At 38.2% G+C, this 23,895-nt stretch overlaps 1 protein-coding gene across 1 annotated transcript; it reads left to right on the top strand.

Moving 5' to 3' along the window:
• Nucleotides 1-1,682: 1,682 nt before the first annotated feature.
• Nucleotides 1,683-23,834, top strand: abcb11a (ATP-binding cassette, sub-family B (MDR/TAP), member 11a). Its single transcript, XM_084421574.1, has 28 exons — nt 1,683-1,803; nt 4,260-4,326; nt 4,478-4,490; nt 5,610-5,664; nt 5,750-5,991; nt 6,370-6,454; nt 6,659-6,792; nt 6,989-7,160; nt 8,556-8,680; nt 9,645-9,819; nt 11,265-11,378; nt 11,483-11,593; nt 11,686-11,811; nt 12,290-12,493; nt 12,702-12,872; nt 13,497-13,695; nt 14,573-14,654; nt 14,739-14,859; nt 14,953-15,117; nt 16,008-16,112; nt 16,226-16,387; nt 17,654-17,857; nt 18,191-18,432; nt 18,752-18,908; nt 20,299-20,496; nt 21,485-21,691; nt 22,787-22,933; nt 23,052-23,834. The coding sequence occupies exons 2-28, from the start codon at nt 4,278-4,280 to the stop codon at nt 23,250-23,252; spliced, it is 3,966 nt and encodes a 1,321-aa protein (XP_084277700.1). The 5' UTR covers nt 1,683-1,803; nt 4,260-4,277; the 3' UTR covers nt 23,253-23,834.
• The last annotated feature ends 61 nt before the right edge of the window (nt 23,835-23,895 follow it).

The following is a 23,895-nucleotide window of genomic DNA, read 5'->3' as shown; positions in this document are numbered from 1 at the left end:
GTGTTGCCACGAAGCCATCGTGGCTTCTCCCTGCCATCTCCCTGTCCGCTCCAGACAGGGCTTGGCGTCTCAGACTGGAGAGTCCTGGACAACAAGAGAAAACCTGCCACGGACCACAAGTGTGAGCCCCCTCCAACCACAGAGTCATAGCCAGCCAAAGGGTTTGTCCCAAAGCCATTGCCAGTTGTCACATCCATCCCTAGGCAGGAGATTATTGCCAGGTCCTTCACGGAGGCCTCCATGCTGTTTGAACAGTCCACCCTGGGGCCAGATGGAGATGACTGGCTCATTGATTTTATAGCGGATCCAACTCCCACCCTCTTCCCCACCCTTGAACTCTCTTGTCCGGTCAAGCCAGCAATGATTCTGCATGATTCGCCTGTCCCGCTGGTGCCTCGCAGCTCTTGGCACTGCCCTCGCCGCTGACTCCTGCAAGCTCTTTGGCTTTGCTGCGGGCTCCTTCACCTCCGGTGAATCAGATCCCTATATCTCCACCTTGACCTGTCAGTCCTTCAGCTACGCCTTGGCTCTGTGCTCCCTCAGATCCACAGTGGTCCACCATCACTCAGGATCCACCGGGCTCCCTCGTCCCTCCAGCTACACCTTTGTTTCTCGTCATCCTGGTTTCGTTGCAGACTTCCGGACCTCCGGCTGTGCCTGAGTCTTCCTCCCCTTCGGCTCCACCGGGTTCCTCCTCCCCTTTGGCTCCCTCTGGTGTTGCCCAGTTCTGCCAGGCCCCTGCCTCCGCCATGATCACCTGAGTTGACAACGTTGCCTCGGCCCTCCAGGCCTATGATGTTGCCCATGGCCATTGTCCTTGGAGTTTCGCCTGGGTCTCCACCTCGTCCTGCTCCAGCCCAGGCTCCGTTCAGGAAGACCATCAGGGCTCTACCTTGGTTCCTCCCTCCGCCAGTTCTGCCATTGTATTCCCCTCTGCTGGTGTAACCCCTCACCCAGGTCCCACTCTGTGCGGGCTTCAAACTCAGGTCTCTGGCGTAGGAGTCAGGCACTCTAATAAGGAGGCTAAAGACTGCAGCCTCTAGCGTCAGTCGCTAGAGCGCCTCTTGAGATCAGGGAAGTGAGGTTTTACTCGCAAAACGATCTACAAGCTAGTCTCCGTTACACTCTCTCCCATCCGGGTCCACAGCACCAATGTAACCCCTTACCCAGGTCCTACTCACCCCTCTCTGTGCAGGCCTCAAACCCGGGTCTCCGGCGTGGTCGTCAGTCGTCAGTCGCTAGAGCCCCTCTTGAGATCAGGGAAGTGAGGTTTTACTCGCACAGCGACTACTAGCTGGCCTCCGTTACACTGGCTCCTCCTGTGTTCTGTTGTTCTCCAGCCTCTCCTCGTCCTCCTCCCAAACCCCCTCCCTCCACCGATGGACACGTGCTTACGGTGTGAGGAGTACCACCCAATATTGCAAGCCTTATATGCTTGTCTTAATAAACCAACAACCCAACGGTCATTCAACCCAATTTATTACTGTTGTCTGCGAGATGACGTTAATAATCAGCAGTAAATCTCAATGTGATTTGATCAGTGATTAATAAATGTGACCAATATCAGGAAAAAAATCATATTGGCAACTCATTAACACTTTTAACATGACCCCTCCCCAACACATCACCATCGCTCAAATCTCTGTTTGGAGAACAGACTGTGCACACCTTGACCTTGCCGGGCTGAGATCAGGTAATGTCTTATCAGTCTAATAGATAGTGATGGAGGTGTGACTGACTGCACTGATAGAAGAGCCCCTCTGACATGGGAGAATCGCCACTGAGAGCAGATCAGCACAACAGGTATGAACCAGTCCTTCTTGCTTTCTCCATTACAAAAAAAGACTATAACAGTTTAAATGATTTAATTGAGCAGTGTAACTGCTGGGCATTTGAAATGTTTCATGAAGTCTATTTGGAAATAGAAAAGAACACAAATTAGATATTTTTGATGTCTCAGTTGTTGGCAGTGAGATTGACTTCTGCTCTAGTCGCCTGCATTTCACATTTGTTTTTTCCCCGAGACAAAGATGTCAATAGAGTTTCTGGAGAGATCCCAGCAGTGTCTTATACAGTTTGAAATCTCAAATATGAGATTTTTAATATGAACTGTTTGAATTTTTCTTATCAAATTCTTGCAAAACAAAACGATATGAGCTGCTGTTGACATTACGCTGCTTTGTAATCTAACCACTCTTAGAAAAAAGGTTCAGTGGTGTTCTATATAGAACTCTAGTGTTCTTGAATTATTGTGTAATACTTTCATGTTTAATGGGTTATTTATTTTTTTCTAGTATGCTTAAAGGTGCAGTGTGTCATTTTTAGTGGTGAGATTTGCGAAATGCAAACAGCCAGTCACTCATGGCTTATCCTTCAAATTGCAAACTCGAATGAGAAGCTATGGTGGCCGACGTAGGATCGGAAGATGTCTGAGTCTGAGTCTGAGTCAGAGTCAGCAGAGAGTAGCAAGTCAAGCAATGAGGTTTCTTTATATTATATTATATTTTATATTAAATTATATTTACTTAATTATTCAGTAAAACCACATGTTATTGCGATTGTTATTTTTACTTGTTCATCATTGTGTTAGTCTGACTTTACTAGGGATGGGAATTGATACGATTTTATCAATATCAATGCAACTGACGATTCTGCTTATCGATCCGATTCTTTAACGATTCTCTTATCGATTATTGATAGCATGTGTGGAAAAAATTTTGTCATATGCTTTTCAAAAAAACAAGTGGTTTTATTTATTTTAAAGCTTGAGTAAGCAAACTGTACTTTTAATGTAATTTATGTAATAAATAGAACCTTATTTAACGTTAGGTGTCAACACAGAAAACATTTCATCACTGGAATCTGGATAGTTTTTTTCGTTTAATTAAAGTGTTGTTTAATGTCAGCTGAATGTCCGGAACGCTTTTCAGAGAAGATAAGGCAACTTATTTAGCACAATTCACACCCAGCGTTAATAAAAAAATAAATAAAAATAAATCTCTGAATGCTCCACATGAAACTTTGGTCTTCCGAGTCCGACCTTTTACCACCGTGTCGATTTATTTTGATTAATATGTGCGAGGGAGAGAGAGCAAGACAGCGCTTAGTTTGGAGACGGTGAAGTCTTGTTTACACTTTCGCCTGGCTCCGAAGAGAGAGAGTGCGTGCACGCGACCGGCGCTCTCTCTCTCTGCTCGTTCTTTCAGTTAAACATGCGCCCTGTCACAAGCGCAGCAGTTCATCTACATTACTCACCGATCAAATAAGACTTTGGCGGGACAAAAATTCGCTTTGGCGGGCGCTAAAACAAGTTCAATGCAGGAAAAACCCTGATATCGCAAACGGCATAATTTGTCTCGTTTAGTAAAATAGCTTTAGATCGCCTCTTCCTCTCCATGATTACCTCCTCTGCTCAAATCAAATCGAAATAGCTAACGTTACGATGTCCGAGGCGTCATTCAGACAGCATGTTTTTCTCCACGTTTGCAGAGTCAGGGACAACCTGAGTATTCTGCTGCGTCTCATTCAAGTTAGAGACGAAACGCGCTCTGTAGCGCTGTTTGTTCGCTGTCGGCTACGGTAGAAACATGACGTCACGATATGTCGGCCTTCATAGAAGGGGGTGCCCGCGGTTATGTAGATATACATGACTCATTCTAAGGTAATAAAAACATAACGGTTCATTAAGTAAGGTCTTTATACACCACTGAGAACATAGTTATATTGCATTTCTGTCAATAGATCCTCAGAAATATTGCACATTGCACCTTTAATTCTTCCAATTAAAATATATATTTTTTATTAAAACGAAATTAATTGATTTAAACTAAATCCATAAAATAACCCTAAAATGTTCACCTGACAGAGTTCTGTATAGAACCTTTTCTTCTAAATCTGGATTTCAACAGATTTTTATTTCTATTATTTATGAACTTATTTTTCCATGGTGCAGTAATTTTCCTGTACTAATTCATCAGACATAATCGGTTCAGATCTCTTAATATTCAGTAACTAGCTCTGTTATATAATCAATATGAAGTGTCAGGTTAATAATAGCATGTAGAAGTTCTCTGTAGTTCAACACACAAAAGTAAAAAAAAAAAAAAAAAAAGAGTTCAGCATTACCACCTCTTCAGTTCTCCTCTAAAATGTATTACAGATAAGACTAAATGTTGTGTTTTGTCAAAAGGAGAAGTTATTTGATGCCGTTGCGAGGTTGAAAATAGCTAAAGTTATTCCTCTGTAAAATCGCATTTCAGATGCAGCCAAACTGAAGAATGAAGAAGAATAAAAGTAAAAACACAACATCATACAATGCTGATAAAGGTAAGAACTGTAGTGCACTGCATGCATGTCTAATTTTAATTGCTCAATATCTGCAATTACATGTACATAACAATTAAGAAAAAACGAATTAGTTTTTGATGTTTTACTCAGTGCAACTAATTTTCTATTACACACTTTTCTTACAAAACAGATGCTGATCTCAAGTGAGTATTTTGTTATTTATTGACCTAAATTGATCCATATGTAGCATCTGGACTGGCTATGGATCAGACACACACAAATTATGAATTATTTTTAATGAATAATCCAGCAAACTCACTCTCCCAACAAAGATCTATGAAACTTCCCCCAAAACAAATATCCCAAATGAAACCAGTGTCCTGTTACAGGACACATAAAGACTGATAATACTTTTTACGACCCCAAAAGGAATTTGCAGAGAGTTGTGAATCTCACTTAATTCTTGCTGAGAAGGAGAGATAAACCCTTTTAATCCTATATAGTCTATTATATTCTATATATAACCACTTCAGAAATGTATGAACATGTATCTAATTTTCCCATCTCATGATTTTCCTTTTACGTGGTTTGGCCTATGTACTCTTTTAAACTCTTTTGGGTTAAGTGTTTAGTTAATAAAATCTTGTTCATGTCACACGTAAAGTTGTCCCGTGTCTCAAGCTCATATACTGGAGTCCCTAATCATAGATTTTGACTACTTGCTCTTAGCAGTACTGTAAAGTAAGAAAGACATTTCCCATACCCCAGAAATGTACATTTCTTAGAATTAATAAACAATAAACACTGAGTGTTCATGGGAAAAACAGGTTAATTGATTAACATTATGAATATTTGGATCAGTTAATAGAATTAACTTAATCAATTATAACAAGTTATTATTGATTATTAATATTTCTTTAGAGCTAATTTGCTACACATATTATTTATGCTTGATATAACAAGAATGCTACCATTTATGATAAACATTATTCATTGGATTAGTGCTTTAGATATGTGTAGTTGTTAAGTAGGTCGATAATATAAAGTGCTTCTCGATGAAAAGTGGAAGAGAAAACCTAAAATTAGAAAACTAAAAACAATCCCAGCAACTCAAACTCCTGCTGACAGAATAACAGTGTGACTGAAAATGTGCATTATTTACATAATTATTTGTACAGATACTTGGTATTGATTTAATCAATTGATTCAGTTGAATTATTATTATTTATTTATTTTTACTGTGCATTTGTATTAATAAAGGTTGTGCATGAAAATAAATGTTCAGGTACAAACAAGTATCTGAATTCTTTCTGTGTTTGAAGGAAGGGCAGCGACGAAACAAAAGAGAAAGCTCTGACCGTTGGATTCTTTCAGCTGGTAAGGGTCTCGATATGATTCTGCGGTTCAGATTGATCTAGTTCTTGATTTTTCTCACACATCACTGTTTGTGACCTCTGCCCAGTTCCGCTTTGCCACATGGAAGGAAGGCCTGATGATGGCGGTGGGAAGCGTGTGCTCTCTGGTCCACGGCGCCGCGTCCCCTCTCATGCTCCTGGTGTATGGCATGATGACCAACACCTTTGTGGAGTATGAGCTCGAGGTTCAAGAACTGACCGACCCCAACAAAGCCTGCATCAATAACACCATTACCTGGCTGAACGGGTCTGCGGTCGAGCGGCCGGACAACACCACCACACACTGTGGGTGAGTGAGGATGTTCAGGACACCGTTTGAGGCATAGACATGATTCTGTCCTCACGACAACCTTTCTACTACAACCTACTAGAGGGACATGTATTGTTCTGTGCAAGAGCCAAGGATGTAATCCACTCTGGACATTCTACTAACTATAAGTAACTTTGCTATTACATGTTAACTAGCTCTCATTAGAGTATTAGTTGGCTGTTAAAGGTATAGGGTTTAATTTTTGGAGAGGCTGTACGCAGTACATACAATACATACAGGATGGTACAAACATTGTAAAATGTGTCACTTTGCATATGCATTTGTTGAATGCACAGATACATTATACATAATTGCATTATACAGTAATACAGTATATTGTAAATGCTCTCTCTACAGTGTGGATATTGAAGCTGAGATGACCAAGTTTGCATTTTACTATGTTGGAATTGGAGCTGGAGTCCTTATCCTGAGTTACTTTCAGGTACAAGAAAACCTTTTTACTGTATGTAGCCATCTAGATGAATGCACTTCAAGGAACTGACCCAATATTAATGTCTATAATCTAGTATAAAAGATGCAATCAGGGTCCTAATACACACCCATTCATCTCAGTAGTGCTGCAGGAGAACCTCAAGAAGAAAGTTTGTGAATTGACAGTATTCATGAGTGTTCACTCTGGTTTCAGATCGCTCTCTGGGTTTCTGCCGCCGCCAGACAGATCCAACGCATCCGAAAAATGTACTTCAGGAAGATCATGCGCATGGAGATCGGCTGGTTCGACTGCAACTCCGTCGGGGAGCTGAACACGAGAATATCTGAGTAATATTCAAGTCTTTCTGTCTATCTTACACTATTGTTAGCTATGTTCATGAATCTGGCATGGAGTTAAATATCAAAACCTCAAAACGTGCATCTTGAAGAGTGATCAGAGGTTTCTGTGGACGATAAACCGATTTTTAAAACAATTTAGGAAGTTGTTTCATTTAGCATGTTTGTGACTTCTTTTTTCATGTAGTGACATTAACAAAATCAACAACGCTATAGCAGACCAGGTGTCCATCTTCATCGAGAGGATCTCAACATTCATTTTTGGTTTCATGGTGGGATTCATTGGCGGATGGAAGCTGACGCTGGTGGTGATAGCAGTGAGTCCTCTCATTGGACTGGCTGCAGGACTCATGGCAATGGTTGGTATCACCACAGATAGTTTAATACGAAGGAGATGAACCACTTGTAGAATTCAATGTACAGTACCTTGAATGCAATGTAAGTCGCTTTGGATAAATGCGTCTGCCAAATGTATGCTACCGGTCAAAAATTTGGTGCTTTTGAGAAAAGTCTCTTGTGCTCACAAAGGCTGCATTGACTTGAAGAAAAATACAGTAAAAATTGTTATATTGTGAAATGCTATACAATTTAAAATAACTGTTTCCTATTGTAATATATTTATAATATACAGTCTTCAGTGTCACATGATAAAAAAATATTAATCATCTATTATTATTATCAATGTTGAAGACAGCTGTGCTGCTTAATTTTTTTGTGGAAAACATAATTTTTTCTCAGGATTCTTTGATAAATAGAAAGTTCAAAAGAACAGCATTTATTTGAAATCTTTTGTAACATAAGTGTCTTTACTATGACTTTTGCTCAATTTAATGCACCCTTGCTGGATAAAAGTATTAAGTTTGTTCAGTTTCCCCAAAAACATTAAGCAATTTTAACAATGATGATAATAATAAGAAATGTTTCTTGAGCAGCGAATCAGCATATTGGGGAGTATAAGCATTATCAGCAGCCATATCACCCTGTAGCCCAAGACTGGTTGCCCACTGAAGCTAAGCAGGGCTGAGCCTGGTTAGTACCTGGATGGGAGACCTCCTGGGAAAACTAGGTTGCTGCTGGAAGAGGTGTTAGCGAGGCCAGCAGGGGGTGCTCACCCTGTGGTCTGTGTGGAACCTAATGCCCCAGTATAGTGACGGGGACACTATACTGCCAAAAGAGCACCGTCCTTCGGATGAGACGTAAAACCGAGGTCCTGACTCTCTGTGGTCATTAAAAATCCCAGGATGTCCTTCGAAAAAGAGTAGGGGTGTAACCCCGACATCCTGGCCAAATTTGCCCCTTGGCCTCTGTCCATCATGGCCTCCTAATCATCCCCATACACTGATTGGCTTCATCACTGTCTCCTCTCCACCAGTAAGCTGGTGTGTGGTGGGCGTTCTGGTGCAATATGGCTTCCGTCGCATCATCCAAGTGGATGCTGCACATTGGTGGTGGTTGAGGAGATTCCCCCCTTCCATATGTAAAGCGCTTTGAGGTCTCAGAAAAAGCGCTATATAAATGTAACGAATTATTATTATTATTATTATTATTATTAAAACACCTTAATTATTCCAAACTTTTGACTGGTATTGTAAATGTCGAAAAACAAATGGGAGAAATCTTTCAATCTGGCAATTGTCATTCAAAAGAGGTATTTTGTGTTTTTGTCAGCCATATAGTTTTGATCTTCCCATCAGATTGTTTTTCTAATCTGAGAGTGTTGTAAAATAATCTAAATGTGTTTTATCGATGTGAAGGCTGTGGCGAGGCTGACGGGTCGTGAATTGAAGGCCTATGCTAAAGCCGGAGCGGTGGCAGATGAAGTCCTTTCCTCCATCAGAACGGTGGCTGCCTTTGGAGGAGAGCACAAAGAGGCAGAGAGGTACAGCATGCCCTCTCCCTGTCAGTGCAACCCTCTTCACTTCTAGATACTCAAAGTGAAACATTTTGAAACATTGCACTTTCATCTGAAATGATGTGTATTATGCTTGAAATGAAGGGGTTGAAATAGTAAAAGGGATGGGGATTCTGTCATCAATTACTCACCCTCATGTCGTTCCAAACCCGTACGACTTTCATTCATCTTCAGAGCACAAATTAAGATATGTTTAATGAAATCTGAGAGATTTCTGTCCCTCCATTGACAGCTACGCAACTACCACTTCGACGCTTCAAAAAGTTTATAAAACAAATCCATGAATTGAGCGGTTTAGTCCAAATTTTATGAAGAGAATCGATCGCTTTATATGTTGAACAGATTTAATTTAGGCTTTTATTCACATATAAACATTGATCAGCGATCATAAATATTACATTTTATTTTGTGTGTGTGTGTGTCTTGTATCTATATTGGACCAAGAGTCCAGAATAAAGTTGAATTGAATTGAACTGAAATAAACAGAAGCTCAACCGAACCTGCTTAACACACGAGAATGAACCTCATTGGTTCTTACAGAAGCTCAAACGTGCTGCGTAACACAAGAACTATTTTACATGCATCTGCTTGCATATGATATCGCTTGTTTCTGCTTTTTTTCACTTGTGTTTTGATCCGGAGATTCAGTACTCTTTCAGAAGATGTGTAATAGGAACCGAAAACACGGAAAGTTGGAAAATTCCATCAATGAGTTAACATGAACTAATAATGTGTTAACGTTAATAACTAACGAGACCTTAGTATAAAGTGTTACCAATTAATTTCTTTCAACTTGTGTAAAAAAAGAAAGAAAAAGCATTTAATATTATAGCTCATCAATCTAAGATTAATTATTGTTTAGTCAATTTGTGTACAATTTGTGATTATGAATGATAAAGTCTTGACACTTTTCTGGGTGTTTTTTCCACAGGTATGACAAGAACCTCATCGAGGCCCAGGTGTGGGGTATTAAGAAGGGAGCGATCATCGGTGTGTTTCAGGGCTACCTCTGGTGCATCATATTCCTGTGTTACGCTCTGGCTTTTTGGTACGGCTCAAAACTGGTCATTGAAACCAAGGAGCTCACACCCGGAGGCCTCGTTCAGGTATGACTTACAAGTGTGAACACATAAGGAGAAATTCTGAAGAAACTTTACAACTTAAATTTTGGTCTTTCTTTACCTCAGACAAGGCTATTATATGACTTCAGAAGAGTTGGAATATAGTGCACAAGTCATATGGACTACTATAGAAAATATAAAATGTATGCATAGAAAATATAAAAGTTTTGGAATGACATGGGTGTTACGTTTGGCAAGGCAGACAAAGGTGATGGAGAAGCAGGGCGAGGTGGTGCCGATTAAACTATTAATAAACAAAACAATGAAGATAATCCATAAGATATGATAAACGTTAACAGCTTTGGTTTACGCTCAAAGACAATACAGGCCAATGAACTGAACAAAACTCAGGGCTTAAATATGCACAAGATAATGCACAACTCAACTAGAAACAGGTGATGAACATAATTGGTAACCATAGAAACAAATAATGAGGGCAAAAAAGGAAACAGGAACAGAACACATAAGGTAATACAAACTTATGGTACGTTTACATAACAACAGTGTACTAAAACCGGAAACGTTTTAAATTTTTTGCGTAAAGATGACAACGTTGTCAAAATGATCCCCGGATCCGCGAAAACGACTAGAAACGCTGTATTCTGCTGCCAGGCCAGTAGATGGCGATGTCACTTTGTAAAGAAACACTACACACCTATAGACTGAACATGTTCTGTGCATGACGTCTCCGTTTTTCCCAAATTTGTGCTTTTGTAGTTTAGACAGGGACAATATTGGTATCGTTATCAAAAGTTTGCATTTTCAGGCCCCCAAAATGCAGCTGTCGTGTAAATGAACGGCCAAAAAAACGTTTTTAGTTGAAAACGGTGTTATGTAAACGGCCCCTAAATGTCTGTAAAACAGAATGAAAACCTTACAATGGGTTAAATAAATTATGCCAATTTTTATTTTGTTTCTTTATTTCATTGTTGAAATTATATGATATTTTATAGTATATTATATTTATATTCTTTTGGTTACACTTTATTTTAAGATGTCTGTGTTACAGTGTAATTATGCATTTAAGTACTATATAATAATAATTAACTACATGTACTTACTATAGAGTTAGGGTTAGGGGTTGGTTTAGGGTTAGTTATTCGGAACTATGCATAATTTACTGTTATTAATACAGTAACTACATTTAACGTGTAACAAGGACAATGTAAAATAAAGTGTTGCCTTATTATTATTATTATTATTATTATTATTTATTTATTTATTTATTTTTTTTATTTTTTTTGACCAGTCATTTTATAGGTCATTGATTATTGTTCTGACATTTTTCCAGTTTATTTAGGCAAGGTAAGTTTATTCATATGGTAATTCAAAATACTCAAAATGATCATAAATAAAGGTAAAAATAATAAAATAAAAATGTATTAAAAAGAAAAGAAAAGACTGATACAGAATGTTTTTATTCTCCACAGGTCTTCTTTGGTGTTCTTATGGGTGCCATGAATCTGGGCCAGGCCTCTCCTTGTCTTGAGGCGTTTGCCTCTGGTCGGGCTGCAGCCAAGATTATATTTGACACTATTGACAGGGTGAGAATAACACACACTCACAGTTCTTCTCACAAAAATCAATGAATTTAATTCTTTCAGCTTCAGGGAAAGATGAATCACTGTCACATCCTGTTCCCGTACAGGAACCAGAAATCGATTGCTTCTCAGAAGAAGGTCATACGTTAGACAAAGTTAAAGGTGACATTGAATTCCATAGCGTTCACTTCAACTATCCCTCCCGCCCTGAAGTCAAAGTGGGTTATGTTTTTAGCATTTATTCTACCATAATATTTGAATTAAACAGTTAAATTTTATCCAGTATTGACTGACCTTGTCTTGTGTTCAGATATTATATGATTTGAATGTTGTGGTCAAATCTGGCGAGACAACTGCATTTGTTGGACCCAGTGGATCAGGAAAGAGCACAGCGATCCAACTCATCCAGAGGTTCTACGATCCAAAAGAAGGAATGGTACAGTAGTTCAAATCAGTGTTATTTTGGTATTATTTTTATATTATTATACTAATTATTATTATTATTATTATTATTATTAGCTTTTGTTTTTATATTTTCGGTTTTCATTTTAATTTTAGTTTGAGTTTTAGTCAATTTGTTATGTGATTTTGTCAGTTGTTTTATTATTATTATTATTATTATTTGTATTTCAGTTTTAGTTATTTTTCATCTAATATTTATATTTTATTTCAATTATTGTAATTTTTTAATAGTTTTAGTTTTACTTAACAATAAAAACACTAGTTCAGACTCCTTAAAGAATTTTGCAGCTCATCAATTTTTTACAATGAATAAATAAAAATGAATAATGCAAAAAAAATTATTTCATCTTAGTTGTTAAAAGATAGTATAAATGCCAGTTTAATGCAGTAAACCTAAAATCTAGTGTTGAAAATGTGGTTTTGTATCAGCATTTATTGTTGTCATTTTTAAGGTCACCCTGGATGGTCATGACATCAGAAGTCTGAATATCCAGTGGTTGCGCTCCCTTATTGGAATAGTGGAACAAGAGCCTGTTCTGTTTGCCACTACGATCACTGAGAACATCCGATATGGCCGACGTGGAGTCACCATGGAAGAGATTATAGAAGCTGCCAAACAGGCCAATGCTTACAACTTCATCATGGATCTTCCTCAGGTGCCAATTACTGTACAAGATCAGTACATGCATTACCTTACTGATAAAATACACAAAGTAACAGAGGAAGTGCATGATGACAATAAATGGCAATTTATAGTTTTTTTCTGGAGTTTTAAATATAGTTTTCAATTAAAATATATTTTTATGTATTAGCTTTGGATATTCAAACTAAATAAGTTTTATGACACTCTGTCGTTTTGTGCAGAAATTTGACACACTAGTCGGCAAGGGTGGTGGACAAATGAGTGGAGGGCAGAAACAGAGAATCGCCATTGCTCGAGCGCTGGTCAGGAATCCCAGAATCCTCCTGTTAGACATGGCCACGTCAGCGCTGGATAATGAGAGTGAGGCTACCGTACAGGAGGCCTTGGACAAGGTGAGTTTTATAACATCCTTAAACTGAGACCAAATTTAACAACTTCTACAGTTTTCAAGCTACATCCACCAAACTCATCCTGCCCTGACTTGCTAAAGTATATCTCTTCTAACTGAGTGGATGAATGGATCTCCTGTAGCTGACAATCATGAGCAAAAGTCTAACCACTATTTAGAACACATTAAGAAGCCCCAGCAACTCCCTAGCAACGACCCAGCAAATCACTTAGAACTCCTAAAGTGCCCAGCAACACCCTAGCACCACTTAGAACACCTTAAGCACTAAGCAACAACCTGGCAACCACTTAGAACACTTTAACAAGCACCCAGCAACACCCTAGCAACCACTTAGAACACTGTAAGCACCCAGCAACACCCTAGCAACCAATTAGATCATCTTAAGCACTAAGCAACACCCTGGCAACCACTCAGAACACTTTAACAAGCACCCAGCAACACCCAAGCAACCACTTAGAACACCTCAAGAACCCAGCAACCAATTAGAACACCTAAAGCACTAAGCAACACCCTAGCAACCACGCAGAACAACATAGCAACCACACCTATATATATATTTCCATGTATTTGTTGTTGCACACACTCATTCAATGAATTTTTTTTTTAGGCTCGACAGGGAAGAACGACAATCAGCATCTCACACCGTCTGTCCACAATCCGCAACTCCGATGTGATCGTGGGCTTTGAGCATGGACGCGCTGTAGAGAAAGGCACGCACAGCCAGTTACTGGACAGAAAGGGAGTGTACTTCACCCTAGTCACACTCCAGAGTCAAGGAAAGGATACAAACACTGATAAACCAGAGAGTGAGTACAGGGAATTTTGGGAGTCTTATCCAGGAATTCAGGTCACTTGCATACTCAAAGCAATTGCTTACCAAAAGATGCAATCATTCACGTCATTGCAAACCTGCATGTTGGTATTTTTCTGTGAAACACGAAAGGAGACATTTTGCAACATTTAATCAATGAATTTCATGCATCATATCCTTCTGTGTATTTTTATGTGAATTTTGGGATAACGCGTAAAAAAAAAAACGCTGAATGGAAAAGGCAAAATGCGCATAAAAACGTATGAATTTAAGAAGACATGGACATGTGCAGAAACTATGATGGAAGCGCATTTACAGAATAAATTCCTCTGTGCAACAAAGCACTGTGATTGGATAACTGGACTAACCAGCAGACCAATCTCACTGCACAGCATCTCAAATGTCCTGTGCTAAACTTTGCCTGTCATCAAAGTAATTTGATATAATGACCTACCAGAAGTGTCTCACATGATTATGTTTCCAAAAATCAGGCCTCCGAATGCAAGATACATGACAGCTTTGTTGTTGTGTTTTGTCTATTATATAGGGCAGAAAAAAAAAAAATCCACGGTTGCAGCAACTTTCATTTTTATTATTAATACTTTGAGCCAGATTCTCAGCAAGGGATGATTTTGTTCTTTTGAAAATGTTTATGTGATATTCTAAGTTCACAACTTTGTATGTACAGTATATTATTCTAAAGAAATGCAATAGGTAATATAGCATATTGGTGTGTTGTCCTTTTTGGGAATTGTAAAGGAAAATGTCTGCATGAAGATACTAGGTTTTGAATGATATGAGGGTGAATGACAGTATTTAAATTTTTGAATGATCTGTTTCTTAAAACACTAACACAACATTGAATCACACAGCTGCTGAGATCACCAGTCCAGAGGAGGATGGACTTGAGAGAGTAAGAAGCTTCAGCAGAGGAAGCTATCAGAGCAGCTTAAGGTACGTGAACGCCTCATGTTTAATATTATCTTGAGGAGAGTGTCCAAAATGCACTTTTTTTAAATTAAATTGCCTTTCCTATAGGCGGTCTTTGAGACAGCGATCTCATTCTCAGATGTCAAACAAAATTCCGGATGCCATTTCTGGAAAATTAGTATTCCACTCAGACCTTTTCGAAATGGAGGAAACTGAAGCAAACAACAAGGTCTGGAACTGAATATAGTTGAATATAGTATCGCCCATGTAATAACACCCTGTCCTTCTATATTTATCTAAAGTTCTCTATCTTGTCATGCAGAAAGGCAAAGGTGATGCTGAAGAGGTCATTGAACCGGCTCCTGTGGCACGAATCCTGAAGTATAACCGTCCTGAGTGGCCGTATATGCTGATGGGATCTTTAGGTGCTGCCATCAATGGATCGGTCAACCCCATCTACGCTCTTTTATTCAGTGAAATCCTTGGGGTGAGTGCTGAAAATGCAGCTTTGCATCACAGGAATACATTACAATGTATTCAAATAGAAAACTATTGTTTTAAATGTTAATTTTTCACGATATTACTGTATTGCTGTTCAAATAAATGCAGCCTTGGTGAGCATCAGAGACGTCTTTCAAAAACATTTACAAAATCGTACTGATCCCAAACTTTTGAATGGTTGAGTGCATTTGAAAAAAGGATCCAAGCTATTTCTAGAAACCTGGTGATGAGTTTATTTTATTTTATTTGACCTGGTAAGCAATAACTTAGGAACCGCTGAGAACGACATCCTAGGTCTAATGACATCTAAAGCCTAACATCCTAGCAAACACCACTAACATTTTCTACAGAAGAGTTTTCCACAAGCAAAGACAACTCACTTTACCTACAGAACATTTTCTGCAGAAAATGTAAAAATCTAGCATAAATTTAAGTTTGACTTGTATCATTTTTGTATCGAAAACACTACTCCCCAAAATGCTGAACATTCAAGACTGTTCGACCATTAAAGAGGACCTATTATGCTTTTTTACATTTTCATCTTTCTTTAGTGTGTATTATTGTTGCTGTTTTGAGCATGAAAAAGGCCTGCAAAGTTGCAAAGCACAAAGTCACTCCAAAAGTTATTCTCTAAATCAGTAGTGCGCACTGTTTCTGAACTCCCTGAAACGCCTCCTTTGCAGTCTTGAGTTTTCTTCTTGGTCATAGATGTCACAATAGTCCTCGTATAAACAATTAATAAATAGCAGAAGTGTATTTTTGGAATTACGTTTAAAGATGCTAGTGGTGCAGATATTACGCATCCTTAAGTCTTTAAGAAGTATAATCTTTTATTAAACACAGGAATGTTTAACAGTATCATTGATGCTTTTTCAGACGTTCTCCATTCAAGACCTGGATGAACAGAGGAGGCAGATAAATGGGATTTGTCTTTTGTTTGTCATCATAGGAGTCCTGAGCTTCTTTTCACAGTTCTTACAGGTATTTCCACATTTCTTTAGTGAAGTTTGCATATCTACATGTTATCCTTTCCCATGAGTAATCTGTATCGTGAGATTACAGCAGATCGCTGATACTGTGATATGTTACTGCAGGGCTACTCATTTGCTAAATCAGGAGAGCTGTTGACCCGTCGGCTGAGGAAGGTCGGCTTTCAGGCAATGTTAAAGCAAGAGGTTGGCTGGTTTGACAACCCCTTTAACAGTCCTGGTGCTCTGACTACCAGACTAGCCACTGATGCATCCATGGTGCAGGGGGTGAGTGCCAAAAGTTACCCAAAAATACAACAAAAAAAAGCTAAACTGGTATGGTAACTGGTAAAAAAAGCTAAACTTTTTTTTTAGCTAAACTGGTATGCTGTAAAGCTGGTAAAAGCCACTGATCTACATAAATGACTGGATTGCTCATTGCGTTCTAGACTGCTGTCATGGACTTACAGCCAAAACACTGAATTAAAATCACCCGATTTGCAGCGTATCAGTCACACATGCATAGTTAAGATATATGTACTGTATGTACATTAATTGATACTTCGAACGTTATCTGTAATTTGTTATCTCTTTTCGGGCAGGATAAGCGATATATAGAAATCGTCTACTGCACACTGCCGACTCTTTATGCACGCATTCATGCAGGAAATATTAAGCATGAACATATATCTGGGATTATTAGCAATGTATTAGAATACACATTAAATATTACAATACATACAATCCCCTATTACGAAATTGCACTATACTATGTTTAAAGTGGAGCGACAGTATAAATGCTTGGAAATAAAGCTTCATGTCTTTAAATCCATACGCAGTCAGCGTCATTTCTCTGAATAATTGAAGTGAAGCCTGTATATTATTTCCTGATGTCTTTTTGTTGACCAACATCCACTTCAGACTCGTGGAGATCTTGGAAAACTTTAAAAAGCCACAGGTCAGCTCAAATGCCTTACAAAGCATAAATCTGTATTCATAATTCATTGCGATTATAAATATGATTTGTAATATAAATGCTTCAGTCCTTCAGCTGATCTGATATTTGTTACTGTAACAAAGATGAATGTAACTTTTAATAAGCAGGGGAAATTCCCGACTTTAAACCAATAACCATTCAAATGTTTAGGACGTTTGCATAGTAAGAATGTAGGGAATGTTTTCTCATTAATTCCTATTAAATCAATAGAATGTGAAGGAATGCTTGGGAATACCAATATGGCGGCTATGACTTCATGAGCAATCCAGTCATTTATATAGATTTATCTAAAACATTTTCATGCTCCTTTTCAACACCAACATTACATACAAAAAAAAAAAAAAAAAAGGCATAATATGACGCTTTAAAATGCGAAACAGGTGTTTCTTAAAGGTGCATCGGTGAACTTTGTATGGTACACTAAAACAAATATTTCTAGTAGACCTTAGGGGGATAAATTACACGATAAATCTGTATGATATGCACTTTTAAGATTAATATCATTTATATGGTTGATTGCGTGTTTGGTTGTTTAATCAATGTTCTCTTCACCAAAGGCTACAGGCTCACAGATGGGCATGATTGTGAACTCACTGACCAACATCGGCGCTTCCTTCATTATTGCGTATTACTTCAGCTGGAAACTGAGTCTAGTGGTCACCTGCTTCCTCCCTCTCATTGGCCTCTCTGGAGTTTTTCAGTCTAAAATGTTGACAGGATTTGCTAATGAGGACAAAAATGCATTGGAGGCTGCTGGACAGGTAAAAGTCATGTTAAATAAGGTCTGATGTACTTAATGCATGTATATTTGCTGCCTCAGTGAGAGCATGAATGTCGCATTTGAATATGCAACCAGTTTAGTCAGATTATAAATTAATTACTGGTTCTTTTTAATGAATCCTTGCAACAGTCAGCCTCAAAGTCATAAGTTATTGGTTTAAAACAATCTCATGACTCGATAAACCAGTCAGAGTTGTTCTTGGTTTACTTCTACAAGTCATTCCTTTCATCGTATTCAATTCAAAATAAAGCAAGAAATCTTACTGTGTTATGTGTGTTAGTATGCATATCAATTGTGCTCTGCGTTTATACAGGTGTCCGGTGAAGCTTTGAGCAACATCAGGACCATCGCCGGCTTGGCCAAAGAGAAACACTTCGTGTCTCAATATGAAGAGCAACTAGAAACGCCATATAAAGGGGCCAAGAAAAAAGCTCATGTTTACGGGATCTGTTTCGCATTCTCCCAGTGTGTCATTTTCATGGCCTTCGCTGCCTCTTTTAGATACGGCGGCTATCTGGTCAGTAATGAGGGGCTTCCATACATGATGGTGTTCAGGTTAGTGCTTAGTGCTGCTTAAAATCTTCATCTGTAACTTTTATACATTGCATTGTAGGATGGTGCTTTAAAGCAGATATGGAATTGGAAATTAATGCATTTGTGGTGTAATACTCAAAAAATAATAATGATTCTTATGCCTGGTATTTTTTATATAAACAAAGATTGTGGTTAAAGTAACATGCATATGGAAATAAACATCTGTATTACTGCATATATAAAAATTAACATCATTGAGGATTATTCACGGAAGGGAATTACTTAGTAGATCAAGTCTTTGTTGTCATTAAAAGATGCTGTGTGTGTGTTTGTTCCTCAGAGTCATTTCAGCTCTCGTGACCAGCGCGACTGCCCTCGGCAGAGCTTCATCTTTTACACCAGACTACGCCAAGGCTAAGATTGCTGCTGCCCAAATTTTCAAACTGTTGGATAGGATTCCCAAAATTAACATCAGCAAAACAGAAGGACAAAGTTGGGTAAGAGAGTATGTGTTTCCCCCCCATCTGCTAGCTTCTACAGGTTTCCTTACTTCAAGCATTTGCCTTCTAAAGACATCTAAACCCAACTTTTCAAGGTTTAGCTAGTTAGCATGGCCTATGTATCCCCTGCTAGTAGAACTACACCATTCAGTGGGAAAATAGCATTTTTCTCCATTGGCAGCCATTCACAATTAGCCAATATTTCAAATCACACTGACTAGTTGTCTGATTGAAATGTGGGTTGATCCTCTAACTCCTTTTACTGTTTGCATGGTCTACTTCTAGTCAAGAATGATTTTAATTTTAAAATTTTAATTTAATTTTACATTAAATTTCACCCATTACTAAGGGTGCTCCGATCAGGATTTTGGAGCCGATCACAGGAAGCAGTGTTTGCCGATACGATCACCAATATCAGTCTATTTGTAACCTTCTTTTTATCATGTATTATATTTTGGACATTTTTCACAAAAATTATAATTATCTCTCCTAAAGGTTTGATCATGCAGTGCATTTTTGTTTTTACAATGGGACAGTTTTGTTGCGCATTAGCTTACACACAACACAGGCCTGATTTCAAACGTTGAATTGAATTCACAAAAAAAAGTAAACGGTCAGTAAAAAATAAGAACAAATAAACAATTTACAAGCAGCAGCACAAATAAATAAAATACTAGAATAAAGAGACAAATGAAATAAACAGTGCTTTGGGTTTTTGCAGGTAGGTCTAACAGTAGTATTGAGGTAAGAAATATTAAAGAAATTGAATAAGAAATCAAATGTAAAATAATACTGTAGAATTTTCACTCTAAATTAAGTACAGATTAATCCTTACAATTAAAGTTACAAAAGTTATTCATTCAAGAGCAGTGAGTGTCATTAATGTTAATCAAACAACAAAAGGCAAAGAAAATCAGAGACTGCAGCAGGATTATTAGGTTGCTGTCACTTTAAGAATAAATGCACGAATCCAATATACTGTTACACACAGACTCTGTCCCTCTCTCTCACACACACACACACACACACACACACACACACACACACACACACACACACACACACACACACACACACACACACACACACACACACACACACACACACACACACACACACACACATTACCTATTTCAGTGATATCTGTCATTTTATTCCCCAAAATAATTGCTTACAGACACCGTCAAAATTTGGAGTTTGTGGAGTGTGGTTTTTAGTGCATGTCTATTCTCTTTGAGATCATCTAGTGTAAAAGTTGCCAGTATTTGCTTTTAGCAGATATACTTTAAAATGTTCAGTCTTTATAGGACAGGACAACAAAAATAATATTGATGACTCCTCTTATTTCGCCTTATAAAATGTATTGTCGTCTTCCATCCTGTTACAGGATGACTTTAAGGGCAGAGTGGAATTCAAAGGGTGCAGGTTCACGTATCCCAGCAGGCCAGACACTCAGGTTTTGAGGGGGCTGGAGGTGTCAGTACATCCAGGACAGACTCTCGCTTTTGTGGGCAGCAGCGGCTGCGGCAAGAGCACCAGCGTTCAACTGCTGCAGCGATTCTACGACCCGGATGGAGGACAAGTGGTATGAAACCACATTTACTGCTTATTTAATGTATTTCCTCTGAAATGGCTTAAAGGGGTGCTTGATTATGATTTGACTTTTTTAACTTTAGTTATTGTGAAATGTTGCTGTTTGATCATAAACAACATCTGCAAAGTTACAACGCTGAAAGTTCAAAGCAAAGGGAGATTTTTGCTTTTAAAGAAATTCATTTTTAAGGACTACAACAAATGGCTGGTAGCGACTACATGACATTCCTCCCGGGTTTACCCTAGAATTTACATAAACCCCGCCCCCGGGAACACGATTTATAGATTATCAAGACAGAATATGCTAATCAATGACTAGAAGAAAACTACACATAAGCTAAATAAATTCACCAACTGACTATTTAGAAACGTCCTGTTGAATTCTACAAGTTGTCACTTCTTCTTGAGTCTCTCCATCATTGTCTGAATCCAGTTTGAACATTAAAGGCTAAAAGTTTTTTAAATGTGTGTGTGTGTGAGTGAAAGCTGTTGTAGCTCCGCCCCCTGTGCGGTGAGCAGCAGCTCATTTGCATTTAAAGGAACAGACACAAAATGGTGCGTTTTTGCTCACCCTCAAAAATGTACAATTTTAACATGCTATATAAAAATATCTGGGTATTTTGAGCTAAAACTTCACACACACACTCTGGGGACATCAAAGACTTATTTTACATCTTGTGAAAATGGCATTATATCACCCCTTTTTTATACCAACTTATTGCTAAGATGATTGCCAGATTCAGAAGTAAGCAGTAAAACAGAAGACATCTATTTTAAAACAATCATGGCATTAACTAAAGGAACTGCTGCTACTATTAAAAAAATCTCTTAAAAATGTCATACTCATAAGGCGAGGAAGCATTGTAAAATCATTGATTGTGATACAATCAATTTCTAATTAGGAAGCGATTTCCCTTCCTGACAAATGTAAAAATGTTTCCCAAATCAAATCAAACCATGACTTGCTCTTATTGCCCTAGCTGATCGATGGACGTCCATCTGAGAGCATCAGCGTTCCCTTCCTGAGGTCTCAGATTGGGATTGTATCCCAGGAGCCAGTGCTGTTCGACTGCAGTATCGCAGAGAATATCCAGTATGGCGATAATTCTCGCACCGTGGGCATGCAGGAGATTATAGAGGCTGCTAAGAAGGCTTATCTGCACGATTTTGTGATGACACTTCCTGATGTAAGTTATGCATTATCATGACTGACAATTTAAATTTACACACATCAAGTTTAATATGGCTCAACGTCGACATGAAATGTTCTTCTCCCATTTTATGTCTGTAATCTAATGCATTTACAAGTAAAACAGAGTATGCAACAAGAAAACATATAGGGTCAATTAGCCATACTTTACTAACCAGTGGTCATGCACTATTTATAAAAATAGGAAATTGGTGGGGCAATTACATTTTGATGAATGATTATGAAATTTGGAATAACAAGCAAGCACTGATGAATTCTGCACAAGGCTTATCTGCCTCTAAATACCAACATGATCTAAACTTTGCTGAAAAGCCTGTTGGACACAATCTACTACATGTCGTCTGATTGATAGTTCATACTTTTAAGCAAATAAAAGGCATTTTAGTATAATTCTAAAAACATCCACCTTGGTCATGGTAACTTTTATATTGTTAGTAATATTTCAATTTAACATTTACTGAAGCAGTTTAGGATTACTTTCTTTTTTTTTTTTTTTTTTTTTTTAGATAAATCGTGTTAAAATGTGAGCATCACATTTGATCATCAGTCTTTTGAGGAAAGTTTATTTGTTCATCTCTGTCATCTTTGTATTGCATTGCATTATGTTTTGCCCCCACAATAAAAACTACAGAGCTTTGATCATAAAACTAAGCATTTAAATTATCATCTTACTAAGACATGTTTTAATCGGGTGAAAGAGTGACATTTATGTGCATTTTATGTATAGTAAGTAGTCTGTTACACTGTCATAAAAATCTCATTGATTTATATTACAAGCTATCAGATTTCATCTTACTTTTTGTCCATATAAATATCAGTAACTGCACCAATTTGCATATTTTTGCTCAGTTTGGGCCCTTGAAAAAAAAACGGAGGTGCTTTTTCCTCCTCCTTCTCCTGCTCCATATTCTCACCCTATCACTATATGAGCCATAAAAGCCTAATGTATCAAATATCAAATTTCAAATTTGATACAAAACACATTGATTTTTCTGCCAATGATTTCACATGTCTGGCATTACAGTATGGCTGAACTGTAGAAATTATTGCTTAACCCTATTGTGCTTTTCAGAAATATGAAACTCAGGTCGGTGCTCAAGGCTCTCAGCTGTCCCGTGGACAGAAACAGCGGATAGCGATCGCACGAGCCATCGTCAGAAACCCTAAAATTCTGCTGCTGGATGAAGCCACCTCTGCACTCGATACTGAGAGCGAGAAGGTAAAACACGATCAATGTGTGAATGCAAACCGTCTTTTTTTTTACACACTTTCACTATATTGTCAGTATTTTTGAATTCTGTTTAATGCACAAAACGCATTGGGTTTTGAATCTTCAGACTGTTCAGGCAGCGCTGGATGAAGCTCGGCTGGGACGCACGTGTATCGTCATAGCCCACAGGCTTTCCACCATTCAGACCGCTGACATCATTGCTGTGATGTCACAGGGTGTGGTCATTGAGAAAGGGACCCACGAGGAGCTCATGGCCAAGAAAGCAGCTTACTACAAACTTGTCACTACAGGGGCCCCTCTTAGCTAAAAATTATATTATGTTTGGACAAGACTTATAGTCCTGCCTCAAACTCACACTATTACTTGAGCCAGTGTTGGCTTGTCTGACCCAGTCGGGCCGCTCAAACAGATTGCAATTGTTGAGGTGTTTATTGATATGTATTTATTGAGAAGTGTGTTTTTATTATGTCATGACAATATCCTTGAACCTCACTTTGTTTAAATTATACTTATTTCATGTGCGGTTAGTCAACCTGGATGAGTCAACCTCTGTATTTAAAAAGCTGAATGAAAATGCATTTGTATTAAAATGTTTGACATGCAAACAATTGATTTGTGCAAAAAGGTTGTAAAGTTTCTGCCTATTTTAGACATTACTACATCAGTCGTGTACTAAGAAGCTGAAGATATGGTGTCCTTGAACTATAGTGGCAATTGAAGTGGACTGATAACATGTTCTTAATCACTGATATGTTAATGCTCAGTCATTGTTATCTGTTGCGTCATGTGTGATCTATATGTAATTTTTTTTGTGTGTGTCTGTCTGTCACTCTGCAGATGCTTTGTCCTATGATTTGTACATAGGTAATGTATTAAAAAGACCTTTATGAGACTGTATGTGAGTCTATGTGAATGAAACATTCAGAACTATTCATTTAGGCTGCTTTGAA

The sequence above is a fragment of the Rutilus rutilus genome (genome assembly GCF_951802725.1).
Source record: "Rutilus rutilus genome assembly, chromosome: 10".
NCBI classification, from domain to species: domain Eukaryota; kingdom Metazoa; phylum Chordata; class Actinopteri; order Cypriniformes; family Leuciscidae; genus Rutilus; species Rutilus rutilus.
This window is presented reverse-complemented; position numbering and strand designations above follow the sequence as displayed.

Bases quoted from the DNA above. Each gene is read 5' to 3' on its own strand.
- abcb11a (XM_084421574.1), top strand. From the start codon at position 4,278: ATGAAGAAGAATAAAAGTAAAAACACAACATCATACAATGCTGATAAA. The intron at 11,379-11,482 runs GTGAGAATAACA...GTTCCCGTACAG, and splicing joins TATTTGACACTATTGACAGG to GAACCAGAAATCGATTGCTT. The intron at 18,433-18,751 runs GTTAGTGCTTAG...TTTGTTCCTCAG, and splicing joins CCATACATGATGGTGTTCAG to AGTCATTTCAGCTCTCGTGA.